Here is a 19,791-nt window from a genome sequence, read left to right on the forward strand (position 1 = left end):
CTACCAGAGCCGCATATTTTACATAAGAAGAGCAAACTATAATTCTACATAAATATGAAAAACACAGACACGGTTTTACAGGCAAAACGCAGGAAGGAAAGCTGGCAAAAACGCCTACGCTGTTATGCGTAAATCACAACGTTTAGCTTATCAATATCCAGTGGTGTAGTCTACGTGATAGTAAGCTCCAGGATTTCCATACCCACTTAAAAATGCCCAATGACACGTAACAACATACTTTCCATTTGATATATTTTGAATTATCATCTGTGCTTTTTTTCTTCACATAGGCTCAATTTAGGTAGTATTTCACCATAAATTGGTGCATAAAAGTGTATCGGAATGCAGGAAATTAAGTCGTTGATGCTTAACTTCCCTGGGGGAGGACACCCTGACCCCCCACTATGATATGCCCCCCTCCTCCCCCAAAGGCAGATTCTGGCCAATATACAGTACAGTACACCCACTACAATACATTAGACTAAACTGGTCACTTCCCCATCAGTCAGGCACAAGATCTGACCATATATAATTACACTTTTGCTTTCCATAAACTGTCGTTGCTTTAGGCTTTTATTTCAGTTGCAACCCAGTGGTACGCGATCGTGAGAGAAAATAAAAAACATAAAAACATAATTCAAACCGATGTGCGTATTGGCAACACACGGCTGAAGAAGCCGACAAATAGCCTATATGTAATTCCCTCCGCTGAAATTATTATTTTTTTTTTTAATTTTCTCTCACGATCGCGTACCACTGCTGGGGTTGCAACTGAAATAAAAGCCTAAAGCAACGACAGTTTATGGAAAGCAAAAGTGTAATTATGGTCAGATCTTGTGCCTGACTGATGGGGAAGTGACCAGTTTAGTCTAATGTATTGTAGTGGGTGTACTGTACTGTATATTGGCCAGAATCTGCCTTTGGGGGAGGAGGGGGGCATATCATAGTGGGGGGTCTGGGTGTCCTCCCCCAGGGAAGTTTTAAGCATCAACGACTTCATTTCCTGCATTCCGATACACTTTTATGCACCAATTTATGGTGAAATACCTCCATTGAGCCTATGTGAAGAATAAAGCACAGATGACAATTCAAAATATATCAAACATATAATGGAAAGTATGTTGTTACGTGTCATTGTGCATTTTTAAGTGAGTATATGGAAATCCTGGAGCTTACTATCACGTAGACTACACCACTGGATATTGATAAGCTAAACGTTGTGATTTACGCATAACAGCGTCGGCTTTTTTGCCAGCTTTCCTTCCTGCATTTTGCCTGTAAAACCGTGTCTGTGTTGTTCATATTTATGTAGAATTATAGTTTGCTCTTCTTATGTAAAATATGCAGCTCTGGTAGATGTTTGTGATTGGTCGTGGTGCGCAAACACCGCCTCTTTTATGTGAACGCGCGCGCCGCTGGATTGGGAAACCCTGGGTTGATTGAACTAGTTGATAACCAGCGTCGTGATACAGGTTATGCGGGACCGCGGTTGTTAGGTTAGGTGAAGCCGGGTAACTGAAAGAAATCCAGGACATGTTGATCTTGATTCGTAGTACAGGCCTCTGGTGTGGAAATAAAAAAAATAAAAAAGAGTGTGATTTTATGATCACACTGATCATAAAAAATTAAAAGTTAAAAAAAGAAAGTTATGTTGAGTATGAAAACTCTTGTTCATTACATTTTACTTCATAATTGCAACCGCATGTGTTGTATTCATTGTTGCAAAACTTGTTCTGTATATAGTTTATCGTGATCAAAACCATTGATCTGAAGCTCAATGCTGATGCTGTCATGTAAATAGTTTTCTAATCAGCAATAAATATAACAATTTCTGATCAACCCATATCAATTGCATGCTTAAAATAACATACCGGTTAAAGCCCCGCCCATTTCAAGACAACCCGACCCACTTCCGGGTTAAATCCCGCCAACTTCCGGGTTAGGCCCCGCCCAGTCCGAGTACAGATACAGATACAGATAATTCATATGGTTAACAGATACAGATACAGATAATGCTGTACTCGCTCATCCCTACTAACGATTGTGTCATAACCACGCGACTTACTGTCGCATAGTAGAGGAATTACCGTATAGTACAGGAGAAGCTCGCAGGCAGTTTGGACTTACATTAGCTGTTTAAGTTTAATTACTTATGTTAACTAGCATTTCAGTTAGCAATAATTAGCCTGTGTCCATGTTCTCTCCTTACATATACCTACGCTCTCCTTCTCTGCAAGATTGGGAATTATTGAGATTTCTCTTGGCACAGCTACCAGAAGACTTACAACTTTCAGACACGTTGCTCACGTCACATTTACGTTGTTTCTCTCAGTTGGAGGCTGCGCAGTAACGCTCAGTGCTCACCGGAAAAGTGCTTCTAACGGCCTTCACTGGTCTCCGTCCAGAGCAACGGGATCTGTTGGTACATTCTTATATACAGTCTATGCTCTAGAGTCATAGTGAGAGAAACAAAGTGTCTCCTCTGTTCTTTCTGACCACGGTGGGAAATCTGGAGCAGGAAAAGTTAATTATCTCCTTGAGTTCATGTTGTTTATGGAGAAGGAGAACCAGGAAATGAGTCGGGGAGGAAATGCAACGCTACCCAGCCACGAGCGAGCGACGTGTAGTTACATTACATTACGTGATTTTTATTTATTTTTTTCCTCCCATCCTGTAGCCTACTCGCGCCCCCCCAGGAGAGTGTCCGCGCCCCCCCAGGGGGGCGGGCCCCACCGGTTGAGAACCACTGTACTATACTATATATATTTTCAACATCTTTTTTTCGACATTCTATACTATGACTTTTTCAACATACTATACTTCGACTTTTTATGATTTTTTTCGACATACTATACTATGACTTTTTTTTATAACTTTCTATTACATACTATACCATAGGTCACTAACAGGCGGACCGCGGTCCGGATCCGGACCTAGAAGCCGTCCCATACGGATCCGGACCAAAACAAAAGATTATGAATTAAAACCTGACGGGGCGCTTCTATTTTAATATGCGCAGCTTTTGTAGTCTTTACGGTAGTGGTTTAGTGGCTGAGAAACGCACAGACCAATTGCATGTGAGTTAAGCCATCCCACGTGATACCACTCAGCCAATGAAGTCTTTGCATTCCGGGCGGGAAACATTGAGACTCTACAGTGCAGACAGATGAGAGGGTTAGAAGCGAGTTACACAGGAAAAGAAAGTTGGATTAAAAAGATAGCGATACATGTAGAAAACAAAGGGAGCAAAAACAGACTGAATGAGACGGAGAAAGGGAGAGATATAGACGAGTGAGACGGAGAAGAGAAAGGGAGCGAAACAGATGAGTGAGACCGAGAAAGGGTAACAGAGAAAAATAAGGAACAAATGGCACTCTCCAAAAAAAGAAAAGTGGACAGTGAAAACAGAGCATTTAATCCAGAATGGACAGACTCATTTCTGTTCATGCTTCCCAATGGCAGCACTAAACCAGTGTGTCTCATATGTGCAGAAACCGTGGCACTTATTAAAAGTGGCAATGTGAAACGCCATTATGAGACAAAACATAAAGGTTTTGAACAAGCATACCCACTCAAATCTGAATTGAGATCACAGAAAATAGGTAGTCTCAGAGCCCAATATGACCAGTCCACCAGGATCCTGAGCCACACATTCACTGCCCAACAACGTGCTCTTGAGTGTTCCCTTAGAGTTTCTTGGATTTTGGGTAAACACAAAAAGCCATTTACAGATGGAGGGGTTGTCAAAGAATGCATGAGTGCAGTAGCTGAAACACTACTTGAGGGAAAACAAAAAAATGAGCTTTGTGATGAAATGAAGCAAATTCCTATGTCAGCATCATCTGCCACAAAGAAAAGTGAAATATTAACTCAGGATGTGCTAACCCAGCTAGATGAAGCCATGCATAAGGCACCATGTGTAGGCTTAGCTGTGGATGATTCCACTAACATATGTGACAATGCTCAGCTGTTAGTGTATGCCAGGTTTTTCAACACAGACCAGAAAACATTCTGTGAAGACATGTTAGGTGTCACTCCCCTTCAGACCAGTACAAGAGGAGAGGATATCTACCTGGCCATTAAGGAGATGTTAACAAAAAGAGGAATAGAGCCAAAACAAGTGGTTTCAATAACCATAGATGGAGCCCCTTCTATGATAGGGAAAGAAAAAGGAGCTGTAGCAAGACTGAAAGGGGACAATCCTGAGCTTTTATCTTACCATTGCATCATTCATCAATCTGTCCTCTGTGCCTCCCTGTCAGATGAGCATGCTGAGGTGATAAATACAATGATGAAAATGATAAATTTTCTCAGGTCTTCCTCTTCCTACCAGCATCGCATGGTTAGGGAATTCCTCAGAGAAGTTGATGCCAATGCTGATGATCTTTTGCTGCACAACAATGTGAGATGGCTCAGCAAAGGCAGGGTGCTAGAGCGCTTTTGGTCCTTCAGGAGGGAATTAGCATCTTTTTTGGCAGAGCTAAGCAGTCAGAAGGCAACACAGTTTTCTCTCTTTTTAGAAAATGAGAAATGGATGGATAATGTGGCCGTTTTGGTTGATATCACGTCACATCTGAATGAATTGAATTTGAGGCTACAGGGCAAGGACAATTCAATTTGTGAACTGATGACAGCTGTTCGCTCCTTTCAGAGGAAACTTGAAGTGTTCAAGGAAGACCTGCAGGGAGACTGTGTACACTTCCCAGCAGTGCAGGAACAGGTTCAGGGACAGAGAGATTTGTCTTCTTTTGTTGATTTTATTGATAAGCTGATTGTAAACTTCAGCAACCGTTTTGACAGCTTTAGCTTTGGAGAGCAGCTCACCATGTTCATTCAGAACCCATTTCTGATCACAGATGTCAGGGGGTTCTCAAAGGAAGTCACACAGCACTTTAAATGGGTAAATGCTGGGTCTCTCCAGATGCAATTGGTTGATCTCCAAGCAGATGTGGCCCTGAAAGAGCAGTTTGTAAGAACTGACCCTTCCACTTTCTGGCTCCAAATGGTCCCTGAGACTGCTTTCCCAGGTCTGAGGAAAGTAGCCCTCTACGTCTTGACCATGTTTGGCTCCACATACAGCTGCGAGGCAGCTTTCTCCACAATGAACATAATTAAACCTAAATATCGTTCCAGGCTCACCAGTGAGCACCTTCACATGTGTATGAGAATGGCCCTGACTCCATTCAAGCCCAGGTTTAAAATCCTGGCAAGACAGGCTAAAGCTCAATTCTCTCACTGAGCAAAAACATGGGGGAGTGGGATATGAGGGGAAGAAAGTGATACTCTAAAACTGTTCAATTGTTAAGATCTGTTGAGATTTATTTGTAAAATTGGTTGAGACTGTTGAGTCGAGATGTGAAACAGAAAAGGAAAAATTCAAACTTTTCCTCCCTTTATATTATTTTTCCCAAGTTAAGCACTTTTTTTGAAAATGCACAATTTTCACATTTTATTTATTTTCTCTTATTTGTAAATGCAGCCCTAGTTTTATTTAGTTAATGAGAGAACATTATACATATCTACAGTCATACATATATGTTCAGTTCTATGTTACGTGACAATAAATATTGTCAACAAGTTTTTGAATTGTACTGAATTAATTTGATTTGACGGTCAGTTATTGATTACATTCAGATGTTGATACAACTACTAGGCTACTTAAATATATATAACACTAAATTGTTAGACATTATGATCTTCCGGACCTTTGCTTCAAAACATTTTCTCTAACTGGACCTTTTTAAAATTTAGTTGAATACTGCTGTACTATACTATGACTTTTTTCGACATACTATACTATGACTTTTTTCGACATACTAAACTATAACCTTTTCTTTTTTTTTCAACTTTTTTCAGTCCTCCGAGTTGGGAAATAGGCTGAGGGAGTCAACTAATTCTAGGAAAGGGTTCCATGTCTTTGGGAATGTCAAGATGGAGCCTTTCAGAGATGATCTAAGGTTCTAAGACGTTTTTATCACTTTTTTCAACTTACTATACTATATATATTTTCGACATGCTATACTATGACTTTTTCGACATACTATACTATGCCAAAAGTGACTTTTTTATCACTTTTTTCCGACACTATACCATGACTTTTTTCAACATGCTATACTATGCCTTTTTTTTATCACTTTTGTCGACATACTATACTATGACTTTCTTCCCCTTTTTCGACATACTGTTTTCAACGTACATAGACAGTACATTATATTCGGTATAAATGTCGTTCTTGTTGTTAAGTCGTTTTTTTATGCCATTCTTGTTGGTGTTGTTTCCAGGAGAATCCATTCCCAAATAAAACATGGGACACGTGTGCTGTTGTTGGGAATGGAGGGATCCTGACGGACAGCGGCTGTGGAAAGATGATCGATTCAGCTCAATTTGTTATCAGGTGAGAAAGGTGTCCAGTGTCAAGAATTAAAACAGCTGTTAACACATAACTAATTTTAACTAATCTTTGTTAAAATTCCATAAAATAATCTCTATGTTGTCTTTGTTGCTTTTTCAGGTGCAACCTACCTCCTTTGGATAAAGGCTATGAGAAACATGTGGGCATGAAGACAGACCTTGTGACAGCAAACCCAAGCATCTTCCTAGAGAAGTGAGCAAGATGATGAATCACTGCACCTTAAAATTTTCCTTTTGTCTTGTTTCTTCACATCTGCTGTTTATTTTCAGGTATGGGGCTCTAATGGGACGTCGTCGTCCATTCGTGGAGAGTCTGCGTAGCTACGGCAACTCCTTGTTGCTCCTTCCCGCCTTCTCCTATGGCCTCAACACTCCTGTGTGCCTGCGGGCCGTCTACAGCATTGAGGACTTTAAAAGCCCCACCAGGCCCGTTTCCTGCTTTTTTGTCCTTTGCCAATCACACCTATGCAACGTGCATCTGTACGGGTTCTGGCCCTTCAGTAATCACCCCCATGGACTCTATGTCCTGACTAACCACTACTACGATGACAGACAAACTAAAACGAAATTCCACGCCATGCCTGCTCAGGCTTCACCTGGAAGATTGTTGACCAGCTGAAAAGTAGTTCCCAGACCCAGAGGCAGCTGCAGAATAGGAGCAAAGTGCCTTGTTTGTAGCCCAGTTGCTCGTGAAATCCTTCATATACTTTTTAAATGAATGGACAGATACATTTTGGCTGATGACATGGATTAAGTGTGTCCAAATGTCTTGGCTGCTGATGGGCTAACTCAGCATTCACAAGTCCAAGCATCCACGACATTTGCACTGAAATCAAGATGCAACAATCATAAAGCTTACAGTGTATCTAAAATTGTAGATATTTTGATTTCTAAGGGAATCCTTTGTGGAAGTCGAAAATATAGTGCCTTGTTTTGGATCAAACTGAATGTATTTTGAAGAAAATCAAATACCTCTTTTACATGAAGATAGTCTGGCTAAAACACTTTAACGTTTAATGAAAACTGACGCACTCTGAATGTAAAGAATTTTTTTTATATTTGTTGGCAACTCTCATGTGGAAATGTATCGTACTTACACATTAATCAGACAATTGTTACAAAAGGCTGGTGCTGGACACGAGGTAAGCCTCAGATCTCAGAGTGCCTGCAGGTGTCGTGTCCCAGTAGCCTCAACTACAAATCATCATTGCTTCTCTCTGCCGGCTGTGGTCAACAATTGACCCTATTAAGTGAAGCTCGGAGCAAGGGACTAAACAGAGACACCACAGAAAGAAACAAGAATAATAGCACTACTAAACACGGGAGGTCCCTCCTCACAAAGGTTGTTATGGTGAATCTGTGTTATAATGTGCTACCCCTCGTCACCACAGTGACCAGAGGTGGATATGTACTATAAGTGGAAACATTCACATATTGGTACAATGTTAGGTTGGAAACAAGTACTTTTTAAATTGATAAAATATAAATCAATGACTGACTCCAATGTAAGGTGATGTAAGGATTGTAAATTGAGCACTTTGATTGCACAAGACTGCTATATTACCACGTTGTAATGGAAAAGGTTTAAAGCCATTACTAAATAGTGAGACCAAACACTGTTTGTGTGATGCAAGTGTCAGTGCAGTGCTTATGCTAGGCTGCCATGAAGCCTGGTTGTTTCCCCTCTCTGATCACAGATCTGGGAGTAATGCCTTTCATGCTGATACTTATAAAGTCTGAACAGTGATTTTTGTCATGACAACCAAACTTGAGAAATCTTTGTGAGCCAGTTTTAGAATCATGTGATTTTTGTTTTTGTTTAGTGAACAGCATGAGGTAAGAGGGACAATGAAGTTAAAGTGAATCAGTGAATAAATATTTAACACAAACTGTTTTTTTTTGTATGTAACGAGTGGCTGAAGTGGAATTCAAAAGCTTTATCCCAGATGTCTCAACTTGCATGATTTAGTGTCTTTGAGCCATTAAGTGTCCCAAAATCCCCAAGATCTGTCATTAAAATGCAGTATTTCTACTTTCAAACCCAACATTTGACTGGAACACCACATGATCCACTGATTTATTCGCATGGTTTTGCACAGCGCTTTTATATGCATACCTCTATTGATTCTCTTTTCTTTTTTTACACCCCAAATAGCATTTTATTTTTACCTTATGTAAGCCATATGCTGGTGTAGTGTATTTCAGTACCCTCATGGCACCTCCTCAAAACACCCCTTCCTCACTCTGAAGTGCTCCCTCCTTTGACAGGAAGTCTCCCTCTAGTGGCTCCAGCTAACTGCAAAGTATCACCAGCTGTCTGTTATCCATTTATGCTTCAATTTGTTGGCAAAAATTTAAACACGGTTACATGGTAAGGATCATAAGTAATGGTAGCAGATTAGAACATAATAAAAATTCTCATTAGTTGCAGTCCAATGCAAAATAGTTAAAAAAAAAAAAAAACCACCTCAACCAGTTACAACAGTAAAAACCTGCTTTTACATTAATGCATTAGTAATAATAAACCTCATGTTATAATATACATAAGTCATAGGGGACATTTTTCTTGCATTGAGTGCTTTTATTTTCAATACTTTAAATAAATTCACCTCATTATACATACATACTTTTACTAAATTATCAATGCAAATATCCATACAACTAGACCTATTTTAAAGTGTGTAAGAGTTTTCGTATAAGTAACTTTAGGCAGTAACTCGGTCCATAAGAATTTGGCTTGGGAACTGGTGGGTCACCAGTTCAAGTAATGGTGTAGACAAAGTACTAAGTGTGGACTGGTAGCTAGAGAGGTGCCAATTCACCTCCTGGGCACTGCCAATGTGCCCTTGAGCAAGGCATGCTCAGGCCTGCCTTTCTATGGGTAAATGTGTAAAATGTGTGTGAAAAAATAAAGTACAACTTCTTCTAAAAGAAGCTGGCTTGAAAATAAAGATTTGGAGCAAAGCAGCATCAAAAAGCATACTGTAATACAAAAAACAAGTGATTTTTACAAATGGGTTTGTCTGACGTTAGCATTATTCCGCAATTGGCCACAGTATTCCAAAGCTACAAACAACCAGGCTTCATGGCAGCCTAGCATAAGCACTGCACTGACACTTGCATCACACAAACAGTGTTTGGTCTCACTATTTAGTAATGGCTTTAAACCTTTTCCATTACAACGTGGTAATATAGCAGTCTTGTGCATCTAACACTGCACTTGTAGTGCTGAGAAGACTTAACTGACACAAGGCTTGTCACTAGAAAAGGAACACTACAGCTGGTTAAGGTATTGCTGGATGCAGGTAGCATTGGCAACTGGTATCTACTCCCCAATAAAGGAAGCCCAGTCAACTACAAGGCAGATGAGACAGCAGTGGAGTGCAGAGTAGCTTTGCTCAAGAACCAGAGAGAGAGCTGCAATGAACTACTTCTCACTACTTGTGTTCCCTTGTCTTCTATCACACCTCCCCTTGAAGCCATTCACCAATCACAGCCATCGCAAGTTAAGTGATGGCCATTTAAGGGCCCACAGCTGAAGAAAATGATTCCATCAGGTGGCTCAGAGGTCCCAGAGCTCCTGGAATCAGAGGCTTTACTGTCACATAATGTCTTTATTTTAGATTTAAGGTTAAGCCGTAGAGATGTCATGGGTTGTAAGCAGTCAGATTCTAAGATTTTCAGAGGCCCGAAGAGGTAAACGTAGGACTGCAACAAACAATTATTTCCATCTTTTTATTTGGTTGAGAAAACGTGCATCATCCAGACATGCTGGTATGACGGATAAAAGTTTGTCTTTTGTTTCTAGTTCAGGAAGAGACTTTCAGATCTAGATGTGTGCAGACTGAAAGACTGATTTTGACATCAAACATTTGCAAGCCATCCTTGACGTCTGAAAATATGCAAAACCCAGATGGCATGGTCATTTAGAACATGATTTTTGCATACTATGACGAGTGACACCTGTACTATCGCAAACAAGTCAAACATTCAACATGGGATGCCCAGCTGAGGCCTGTACTACGAAGCAAGATTTGGCGTTAACGAGGAAACTTCAGGTTCAACCCAGGGTTTTGTGTATCACAACGGTGGATCACTTGTTACTGGGTTCAATCGCCATGGTAACTTATGCTGAACACCTAACCTGCTCGGGAGCAGGTTATGTTGGAGATTAGAGATAAATATGATAAAAATAAAAAATAAAAAATAAAAAATGATAATGGCGTCACCGTTCTTAGAAGATCCGGTGGAGCTCGGTGCGCGGAGAGAGAGGTGCGTTCATAAAAGTTAAAACATTTAGAGACCGACAACCCCGTTAACATTCCCTGATGGGTATCTTTATGAAATATAATGATTTTCAGCACAGAAAATTACTTATAGGCTATTTGTCGGCTTCTTGAGCCGTGTGTTGCCAATGCCACACATCGGTTTAAATTATATTTTTATATTTTTTATTTGCTCCCATGATCGCTTCCCACTGCCAGGGTTGCAACTGAAATAACAGGCTAAAGCAACGACAGTTTATGGAGAGCACAAGTGTAATTATGGTCAGATCTTGTGCCTGACTGCTGGGGAAGTGATAGCCTATTGATAAGCGTTGTGATTTACACATAACAGCGTCGGCTATTTTTTTGTCAGCTTTCCTTCCTGTTTTAGGAAGCAGCAACTGTATTGCTTTTTGCCTTTAAAATCGTGTCCGTGTTCTTCATATTTATGTAGAATTATAGTTTGCTCTTCTTATGTAAAATATGCGTCTCTGGTAGATGTTTGCGATTGGTCATGCTGTGCAAACACCGCCTCTTTTATGTGAACGCGCGCGTTGCTGGATTGGGAAACCCTGGGTTGATTGAGCTAGTTGTTAACCACCGTCGTGACACAGTTTATGCGGGACCGCGGTTGTTAGGTTAGGTGAAGCCGGCTAACTGAAATCAATCCAGGGCATGTTGATCTTGATTCGTAGTACAGGCCTCAGCTCACTGGAGTCATCAGATCTGCACAACAGTCAAGGAACAGGACAGTGGTGGAAAGTAGGATTGTGAGTTTGTCTGTGTGAACACATGAGAAAAAGAGCGAGAGACAGAGGAAAGAAGATCGGTGGACCAATGAAATTGATATGACAATAGTGACAAAGGTTATGGAGGGGATATCAAAGCCATTAACATACATATGTAACTTATCATTTTAAACAGGTTCATTCCCAAATAAACTGAAAATAGCTAAAGTCATACCTTTGTATAAACATAGGAGCAAACTCCACTTCACAAACTACAGACCTGTCTCTATACTTCCACAATTCTCCAAAATTCTAGAAAAACTCTTCAACAACTACAGATTAGACACATTTTAAGAAAAACATAAATAAATTGCTCACAGAGAGTCAATATGGATTCAAAGCAAACAGATCTACGTCACTGGCAATAATAGAATTACTTGAAGAAATCACAACCACCATAGATTAAAAAAAAATATGCAATGGGGGTATTCGTTGATCTCAAAAAAGCTTTTGATACGATCAACCATGACATATTAATAAATAAACTAGAAAGGTGTAGTATCAGGGGGATAGTTTTAAACTGGGTTACGAGTTATCTCAATAAGAGACAGCAGTTTATGAAGTTGGGGAAACTCCAGCTCAGTATGTTTGAGCATTGCTTGTGGTCTCCACCAGGGGTCAGTGTTAGACACAAAACTGTTTATTTTGTATATCAATGATATATGCAATGTTTCCAAGGAAATGAACAAATTGAAAAGATGGATAGCAATAAATTATCATTAAACTTGAACAAAACAAAAACAATGCTATATACAGGTGAACATACAGATAGATGGGGTTGAAATTGATAGTTTATGAATGCAAATTTATTGGGTAGATGACAGAATCAGTTGGAAACCACACATTAAACACGTACAAACCAAACTGCCAAGATCCATTTCAGTATTAAAAGCAGGTTCTTGATCAAATTCACTCCATATTCTACACTGTTCCCCAGTTTTACTATATATCAATTACTGTGCTGAGGTTTGGGGAAACAACTACAAATGTTCATTACAGTCACTATCTATTCTCCAAAAAAGAGCAATGAGGATTATTCACAACGCTTGGTATCGGGATCACACTAACTCATTCTTACAGTCAAAATTATTAAAACTTTAAGGCGCAAATAATGTTCAAAGCCAGAAATATGCTATGACCGGGAAACATTAAAAAATTATTCAGGGATAGAGAGGGAGGTTATAGTTTAAGAGGGACATTCAATTTCAAAATAAGCAGTATACAAAAAAACAGGAAAAGTTTCTGCATTTCAGTTTCTGGAGTAAAGCTATGGATAAGTCTACAGGTGGAACAAAAACAAAGTACCAACATAAAGTTTAAATTTGGGTATAAGGACATGGTTTTCACGGGTTACAGGGAGAAAGAAGGAGGTTGATTTTCATTAGGTATTTCTGAGGGTTCTGTTTTAGTTTCAGTTTAATTGGTGTGAATGCTGAAGGCATTCCCAACTGTTATTCTACATTTTTGGTGTGAATGCTGAAGGCACATCTATATTCTTCTACACTAATATTTATTTATTTATTTATAGCGAAGATTTAACTCCTTCCACATTTTTCAACATAGAAACTACATTCAAACATCAAAACGTTCGGCTTGATTCAGAATAGTGTCCTACTATTTTTAATACTCTTAACATTTATAATTTCCAAGATATTCAAGGTTTAGCGGACATGTTTTCCCTATTAAAGCGGATGGACAGAATGTTCAAAGTTGACACATTTTCATATATTTTCAACTGCTAGATTCATACATTCACCGAGAAACTCCATTCAAACTTTAAAACGTTCACCATCTTTCATACATTCAGTGTTGGTATTCAACTTTCAAATCCCATTAGTACTTTTTAAAATAATCAGTCTTCTTTGAGGCTTAAAACTAATGTCTTTCTGCCATTTTTACACTGGTGTGTATGGGATGGAATGTTCAGACTCAGAGGGCAAGGCCCAACTGACAGAGTGGAAAGAGGCAGAAGCAAAATTCTTTTTACCTTGCGATACCATCCACAGTTTTAACTCTTCATACATTACTTTTACATAATAATGTAGGGAATCTTGTGCCTTTTCTAACAATGTGGTTAGGGAGGCAATCTGACTTTCACACGAGGCACAGTGAGCTTCCAAGTGAAGCCATGTCCACCAACTGCCGCACTGGCTCCTGTACTAAATCATACCAGAAATACCAGGAGGAGAAGAGAAACAGGCCCTTTTTGGACAGCTACTCACATTTCTTACACAACACACACCATTCTTGCACAGGATGTTCAGCAGGGTGTTATATCTCTCACAGTATTAAACATTAAGCGATAGGAGTTAGGGTTCTATTTCGTATAGGCTTTGCCCTCTAAGGCTACGCTATTGGGTTTATCCCTTCGCGCATGCGCAGTCGTGAAGATTTCTTTCCCGCCCTTGCGTCCAACATGGGCATTCAACTACGTCCGCAGAAACTGTATATAAACAGAGCGGACCTGTTGTTCATCTCCCACTTTTTCTTCAAGCTAGCAGTATGAAGACAAGCTCGACTTCCAGCGGTGATCTGCCGGAGATCATCAAAAAGGCGGCAGACCAGAGAGGCATAGCGCTCCTGGCTGAGCTTCAGCCCCCGCTTGCGGCCTCTTGTGCAGGGATGTTTACACTCAGGAGCCGCCCTCCTCACGGGCTCCACATTTTTCCAAAAAAAAGTCCAGGCGTTTTTGCCCTCATGACATTCATTGATGCCAAGCCTCAAAACAGTTCCTTTCTGCAATAACACAGAGGGCCACATCACATGTTTTGCATTTCCAGGGGGTGACCTGTTTGACATGCCTTGTCTGCATGCAGTTCACACATTGTTTTCTACCATATGAGGCCTTCTTGCTGGCTTCAGTTTGGTGAGACGTTGGCACAGGTACATGGTCACTTTATTGCTTTGTGGTGGGGACAGCAACTATAACACCACAGAGCTGGGCTGTCAGCTCCTTCAGAAAAGCCCTGTGGGTCATAGGCTGTTGCTGCTTCTCTTCACAAACTTCCTTGTGAAGCAAGTAACTGTTGGTCGCAGCAATGTCCAGAAAATGAAAAAACAATGTCCTGTACCATCTCATGGTTTTGTGGTGAACTGAGTAGTATTGGATGAGTTGATCAGAAAGATCAACACCTCCCATATTCTTGTTGTATTCAGTGACAGGGGTTGGGCATGGAATGGATTTGGTGTTCCAGCCTCCATCCTGAGTTTTTACCCTTCTCTGAACTGTGTTGCCAGAGAATGCCGGCTGAATTGTGGAGCAGACAGAGACTTCCCGAGTGTCCATCCACTTGACAAAAACCAGAGGGCCGTCATGGATCCACATGATGGTGCCCCTCGGATCCTTTTTGGTCATGGCATTTGTGGTTCTACACTGCCAACTTCTAATTATGAGAAATACCAATATACTTTCAAACTACAACTCCCATAAGAGACGTACCACAGAAGCTGTTACAAAGCTTGTGCACTTGTAGTTCTTCCGGGGTGGATGGGAGGACATGTTCGACTCCTGTGTTTCTGCTGTCTGCCGTGAATGGGCTTCATTCCATTTCAGATTGCTGCCGCCAGCCAGCCGGCCGGCTAAGCACGGAGATGGGCGGCTGACTCTCAGTGTTCAATGATAGAGTTGGGGCTGCTGGTTGTGGTGATCTAGATCTCGATCTAGTGGATTCAGGACTGTGTCTCTGTCGACCCCTCAAGCTGCCGGATCTGGATCTGGATCTGGATCTTGACCTTGACCGCGCTCTCCCTCGTGACCTTGACTGCATCCGTCCATGACCTATTCCTAGCAGCTGCTGGGATGCTGCAGCAGAAGTGGAAGGCTGTGGTGGTGCAGCAGAGGTAGAAGGCTGTGGTGCTGCAGCAGAAGTAGAAGGGCCCTCCTCATCGGAAGAATGGGAGCTTTCTTGTCTTGCTTGGGTGGGTGGGGTGGTGTCTTCTTCATTATCACCACTGTAAAACAAATAAATAAAGCAAAGTATTAGATCATACATATCAGACCAATGAGTGTTTTTTGTATTTTATTTCTCACATAAGATAACAATGGCTGAGATTGCTACTGTACCCCCAACCCACCACAGCTAAAAGGTGAGAAGTGTTGAAAGCCCTACCCCCAACTACAACATCCTTGGGACATTAGGTGCTTTCCGACCAGATAGTACTTGTACTTTTTAGAGGAAAAGTACACTTCTAAGCAGTTCTAAGAACTACTCTCCCCCAAAATCTTTTTTTCCGTTTGCATTCCCACTGGCCAAGTGGCCATAGGGACTGGTAGGAGGGGTAAGGGAGTGACGCAAGCACGGCAACGGTCTTTATAGCGTCGTCACTAGACCTTAGCGCCACATACAACAACAACAAAGCAGCATGGAGGAGGCCGTACACCTCCGCATCAGTCCACTTTTCCGAGTTCCGTCCATTCTCGTAACTCTCTCGTCAACTTTAGGAGCTCCACACAGTCTGACGAGAAAGCGGCAAACTCCATACCCAGTGAAAGTCAGTTTCTCGGTTATTGGACGACCGGGGCTCGGGGCTCCGCGGAGCTCAGGAGCTGGCTGGCTGCCAGCTGCTGGCATAACTTTTGTATATTTACAGTTTGAATTTCGTCACGTCACTTATAAAACAGCTACCCCAAGGTCTTATAAAGCTAACTATGGTGTCCGATTTCAATTTAATGCATTTTTGTGAACATTAGGGGTCTCCTTAGGAGGAGCTGCTAGCTAGGCTAGCTATGTGTCCCATTTAATCCTATGGGAAAGATCGTTGCTACACTTTCGGCATAATTTTCGTATATTTACAGTTTGAATTTCCTCATGCCACTTATAGAACATCTACCCCAAGGTCTTATAAAGCTACCTATGGTGTCCGATTTCAATTTAATGCTTTTTTGTAAACATTAGGGGTTTCGTTTCAGAGGTCTAAGAGGAGGCTAGCTAGCTCTCATTGATAGAGCTCCATCCAGCCGCAGGCTTTATCAATGAGACTCGCGGACAAGAGGCGTTTATTTCCCCGATCGTTTGTTTAAATAACTCAACACACATATCCATTATAAGATTAACTGGAACCTGTGGTAAGAGATTGCGGGCGTAACAAGCTCGCTGACCGCGCTCTCACTCATACACAGCGGCCATTTAGCAGGAAGAGGGGAGCTGCAGGCCCTGGAGCTCTGTCAGGGCAGCGGCGTTTGGTAGTCCATTAACCCAAAAAACGGTGACTTTGCGCGGGTATGGAGTGCCGTGGGCTGCCAGCCGTAACGGAGCTCCATCTACCTCCCAGCAGGCCGGGGTCTGTGAAGGAAGGCAGGTCGGGCGGCGAGGCAGCAACCCAGGCAGCACAGGCCGCTGAACTCCCGACACACAGTCGGACAAAATTTGCAATTAGCCATCAATTTTGTAAAACGGCCCATATTTGACCTCTACATAGTTGATTTCTCGCTTAAAATGTAGTCAGAAGTGAATTTAATGATGAATAAGATGGTGAAAATTGTTAAAAATGTTGGTTGTTGCTCCGTCTGCAAGTTCCGAGTTGGCAGTGGTCGTGACTTATAAGTTCAACCAATCAAGTACACCTAGGAAAAGGGAAAAGGGAAAAGACTGCTCTGAAGTAGGAGCTAAAAAAGTACGCTACAGAGGCCAGAGGAACTTAAAAATCCCCAAATTTTTCCTGTCGGAACACGACGAAAAAAGTGTTCTAGGAACGTTTAGTTCTAAGAGCTGCAAAAATCCCTCCGGTCGGAAAGCCCCTATTCTCTCCACAGCTAAAAGGTGAGAAGTGTTGAAAGCCCTACCCCCACTACAACATCCTTTGTGTGGTGTATCTCTAGGTAAACTCACTAAACCTCAGACAAAAAATGGCTGAGAGACAAAGTGAAATCCACAACTCTTACTACTCTGTAACAAAGAAAAACGAAATACTACTTTTACAGAACTTATTTTTACATATTTAGAAAACGCTACTGTGCACATTTCTATTATATTGTATTACTTTTTTTTACGTTTTTTAAAAAAAACTTTTTTTTTATACTTTTAGAAGTAAATAAATAAATGGCACTTACTCTTCAGCGGGGTCTAGACCATCCTGGTAATCTAGTTCCTCATCTGTCAAAAAGCTCTCTTCTCCCGAATATCCATCATCCTGCATGGCATCAAAAAAGGCCAGTGCTGCATTTACATCCATATTTCTCCGACGATCCATTTTTCTCCGTGTTTCTCTGTGTCTTCTCAAAACTACCAAGCCCTGGGTCTCTCTCTCTCTCCACTATATCAGAGCTGTGGTTCATGTGTAATGACGCACACCAACGTGGATGATGGACCAGCCTGTCATTGGTTGATAAACCATGAACAAACTCGCAAAGCATCATGGGATATTCAAAATGGCAGCTAGCATCGAGCTAGCGGCAAAAATGACGGAAAATTGATAAATTATGGACATCAAGTGGATAAATCTTGGATGTAAAAGTTTGGAGTTATTGCTGAACAACTCCGAAAAGAGGCACAACTTCCAGGCTGGATAGAAAACCTTCTGTAAAGGCTAGAAAGACACCAAAGACACCGCCGTAATGCCTAATTCCTTAGCTTGTAGCAGGAAAAATCGGTAAGTCGCTACATTAAACTGTTATCAAATTATCTAAATATTAATCAGAGGTACCGTCTATTATCATGGACGATACCTTAGGGTTCTTAAGGGTCACTCCCACCCATCTAAAGAGCAGTTTCCCCTCAACCAAGCAGCCCTTGTTCCCACTGAACAGTGCGCTGACAACATGACAGTCGTTCCCCACACAAGCGCACACCAGCCCACCGCTGCACACGGAGCTCCACCACTTTCTCACTATGCAGACAGCGGGAGCGAACGCTCATTCACTATGAACGGTGCGGCTCAGTCATCCCTCTACCCCCGGCCATGCCAGCGGGACGAGGAAGACAATGACCCGGTGGCCGCTCCTGCCCCTCACGGCGGTGACCGGCCGCCGCCCTTTCGACAGAGCCCTACCATGGGCTGGGCGTCACGATCTCACATCTCGCCCAGCGGCGGAATGGGCTCTGTGCTCCTTGCTGGCCATGTCTATAAACAACACACAGACATGCGCGCGCCCACTCAGAGCACAGCGCAGCATGGATCAGGCTGACACACATGGACTCATGGATGTCAAAGCTGATAACACGGGGCTACACACTCCAGTTCGCCTTCGCGGGCGTATTGGAGACAACCGTGTCATCCCAGGCAGAGTCAGATGCCAGATGACAGAGCTAGGGGAGCTACTGTCAAAAGGGGCAATATCCTGCGTTCCTTCGGGGGAGGAGAACGAGGGATTTTACTCCCGCTACTTTCTCACTCCAAAAAAGTCAGGCGGGTTTCGCCCCATTCTCGACCTGTCCCAATTCAACCGATGCATCATGGAGCGCCCATTCCACATGCTGAATGTCAGACATGTGTTGGAATGTGTCCGCCACCACGAGTGGTTTACGTCTGTGGATCTGAAAGACGCATACTTTCACATCCAAATTATTCCCAGACACAGGAAATTCCTGTGCTTCTTTTTCCAAGGGGCCCATTTCCAGTACAACCGGCTGCCGTCCGGGTACTCAACTGCCCCCCCGCACATTTTCCAAGTGCATGGAGACGGCACTTCAGCCGTTGCGGAGAAAAGGCGTCAGAGTCCGATTTTATCTGGACGATTTGCTCATTCTGGCTCCCTCTCGGGAAAAGGCGGCGCTGCACACTATGGAAGTTCTGCAGCACCTGCAAACACTGGGCTTCGCCATAAACTGGCAGAAAAGCTCACTGGTCCCTGCACAATCGATAGTTTATCTGGGCGTGGACATAAACTCGATTGTCATGAGAGCCAGGCTGTCAGCGCCAAGGCGAGACGCACTGATCTCTCTGCTGTCACACACCACACCACACGCGACAGTGTCAGCCCTGTCTGTGATGCGTCTTCTGGGCATGATGTCTGCGGGTTACGTGGTAGTTCCCCTGGGCCTCCTCCACACGAGGAAAATCCAGAGGTGGTTCCATCGCCAGCGCGTCGACCCCATACACCACAAGTGGCGAATGCTGACCATCCCTCCTTCTCTCCAGTCAGACCTGGCATATTGGGGAAACCCCCGGACCCTGTCAACCGGGGTTCCCCTGGGCAAGGTGACGTTATACGTGACAGTGTACACAGACGCGTCCCTTACTGGCTGGGGAGGAATGTGCGAGTCACAGGTGGTGGGAGGAGAATGGCCACCTCCCCCACTCCCACACATAAATTGCCTAGAGCTGTCCACGGTGCTGAAGGTTTTAAAACACTTCACCCCAGTGATAGCGGGGAGACATGTTGTCGTGCA

At 42.4% G+C, this 19,791-nt stretch overlaps 1 protein-coding gene and 1 pseudogene across 1 annotated transcript; one reads left to right on the forward strand and one right to left on the reverse strand.

Moving 5' to 3' along the window:
- LOC116063878 overlaps window positions 1–7,721 on the forward strand; it is a 41,185-nt pseudogene extending 33,464 nt beyond the window's left edge.
- Window positions 7,722–15,003: 7,282 nt separating this feature from the next.
- LOC118494084 (serine/arginine-rich splicing factor 4-like) lies at window positions 15,004–18,019 on the reverse strand. Its single transcript, XM_035996513.1, has 2 exons — window positions 17,514–18,019; window positions 15,004–15,415 (listed from the first exon to the last, which is right to left on the reverse strand). The coding sequence occupies exons 1-2, from the start codon at window positions 17,651–17,653 to the stop codon at window positions 15,004–15,006; spliced, it is 552 nt and encodes a 183-aa protein (XP_035852406.1). The 5' UTR covers window positions 17,654–18,019.
- Window positions 18,020–19,791: the final 1,772 nt, after the last annotated feature.

Source organism: Sander lucioperca, chromosome 21 (assembly GCF_008315115.2).
Source record: "Sander lucioperca isolate FBNREF2018 chromosome 21, SLUC_FBN_1.2, whole genome shotgun sequence".
Classification (NCBI taxonomy): domain Eukaryota; kingdom Metazoa; phylum Chordata; class Actinopteri; order Perciformes; family Percidae; genus Sander; species Sander lucioperca.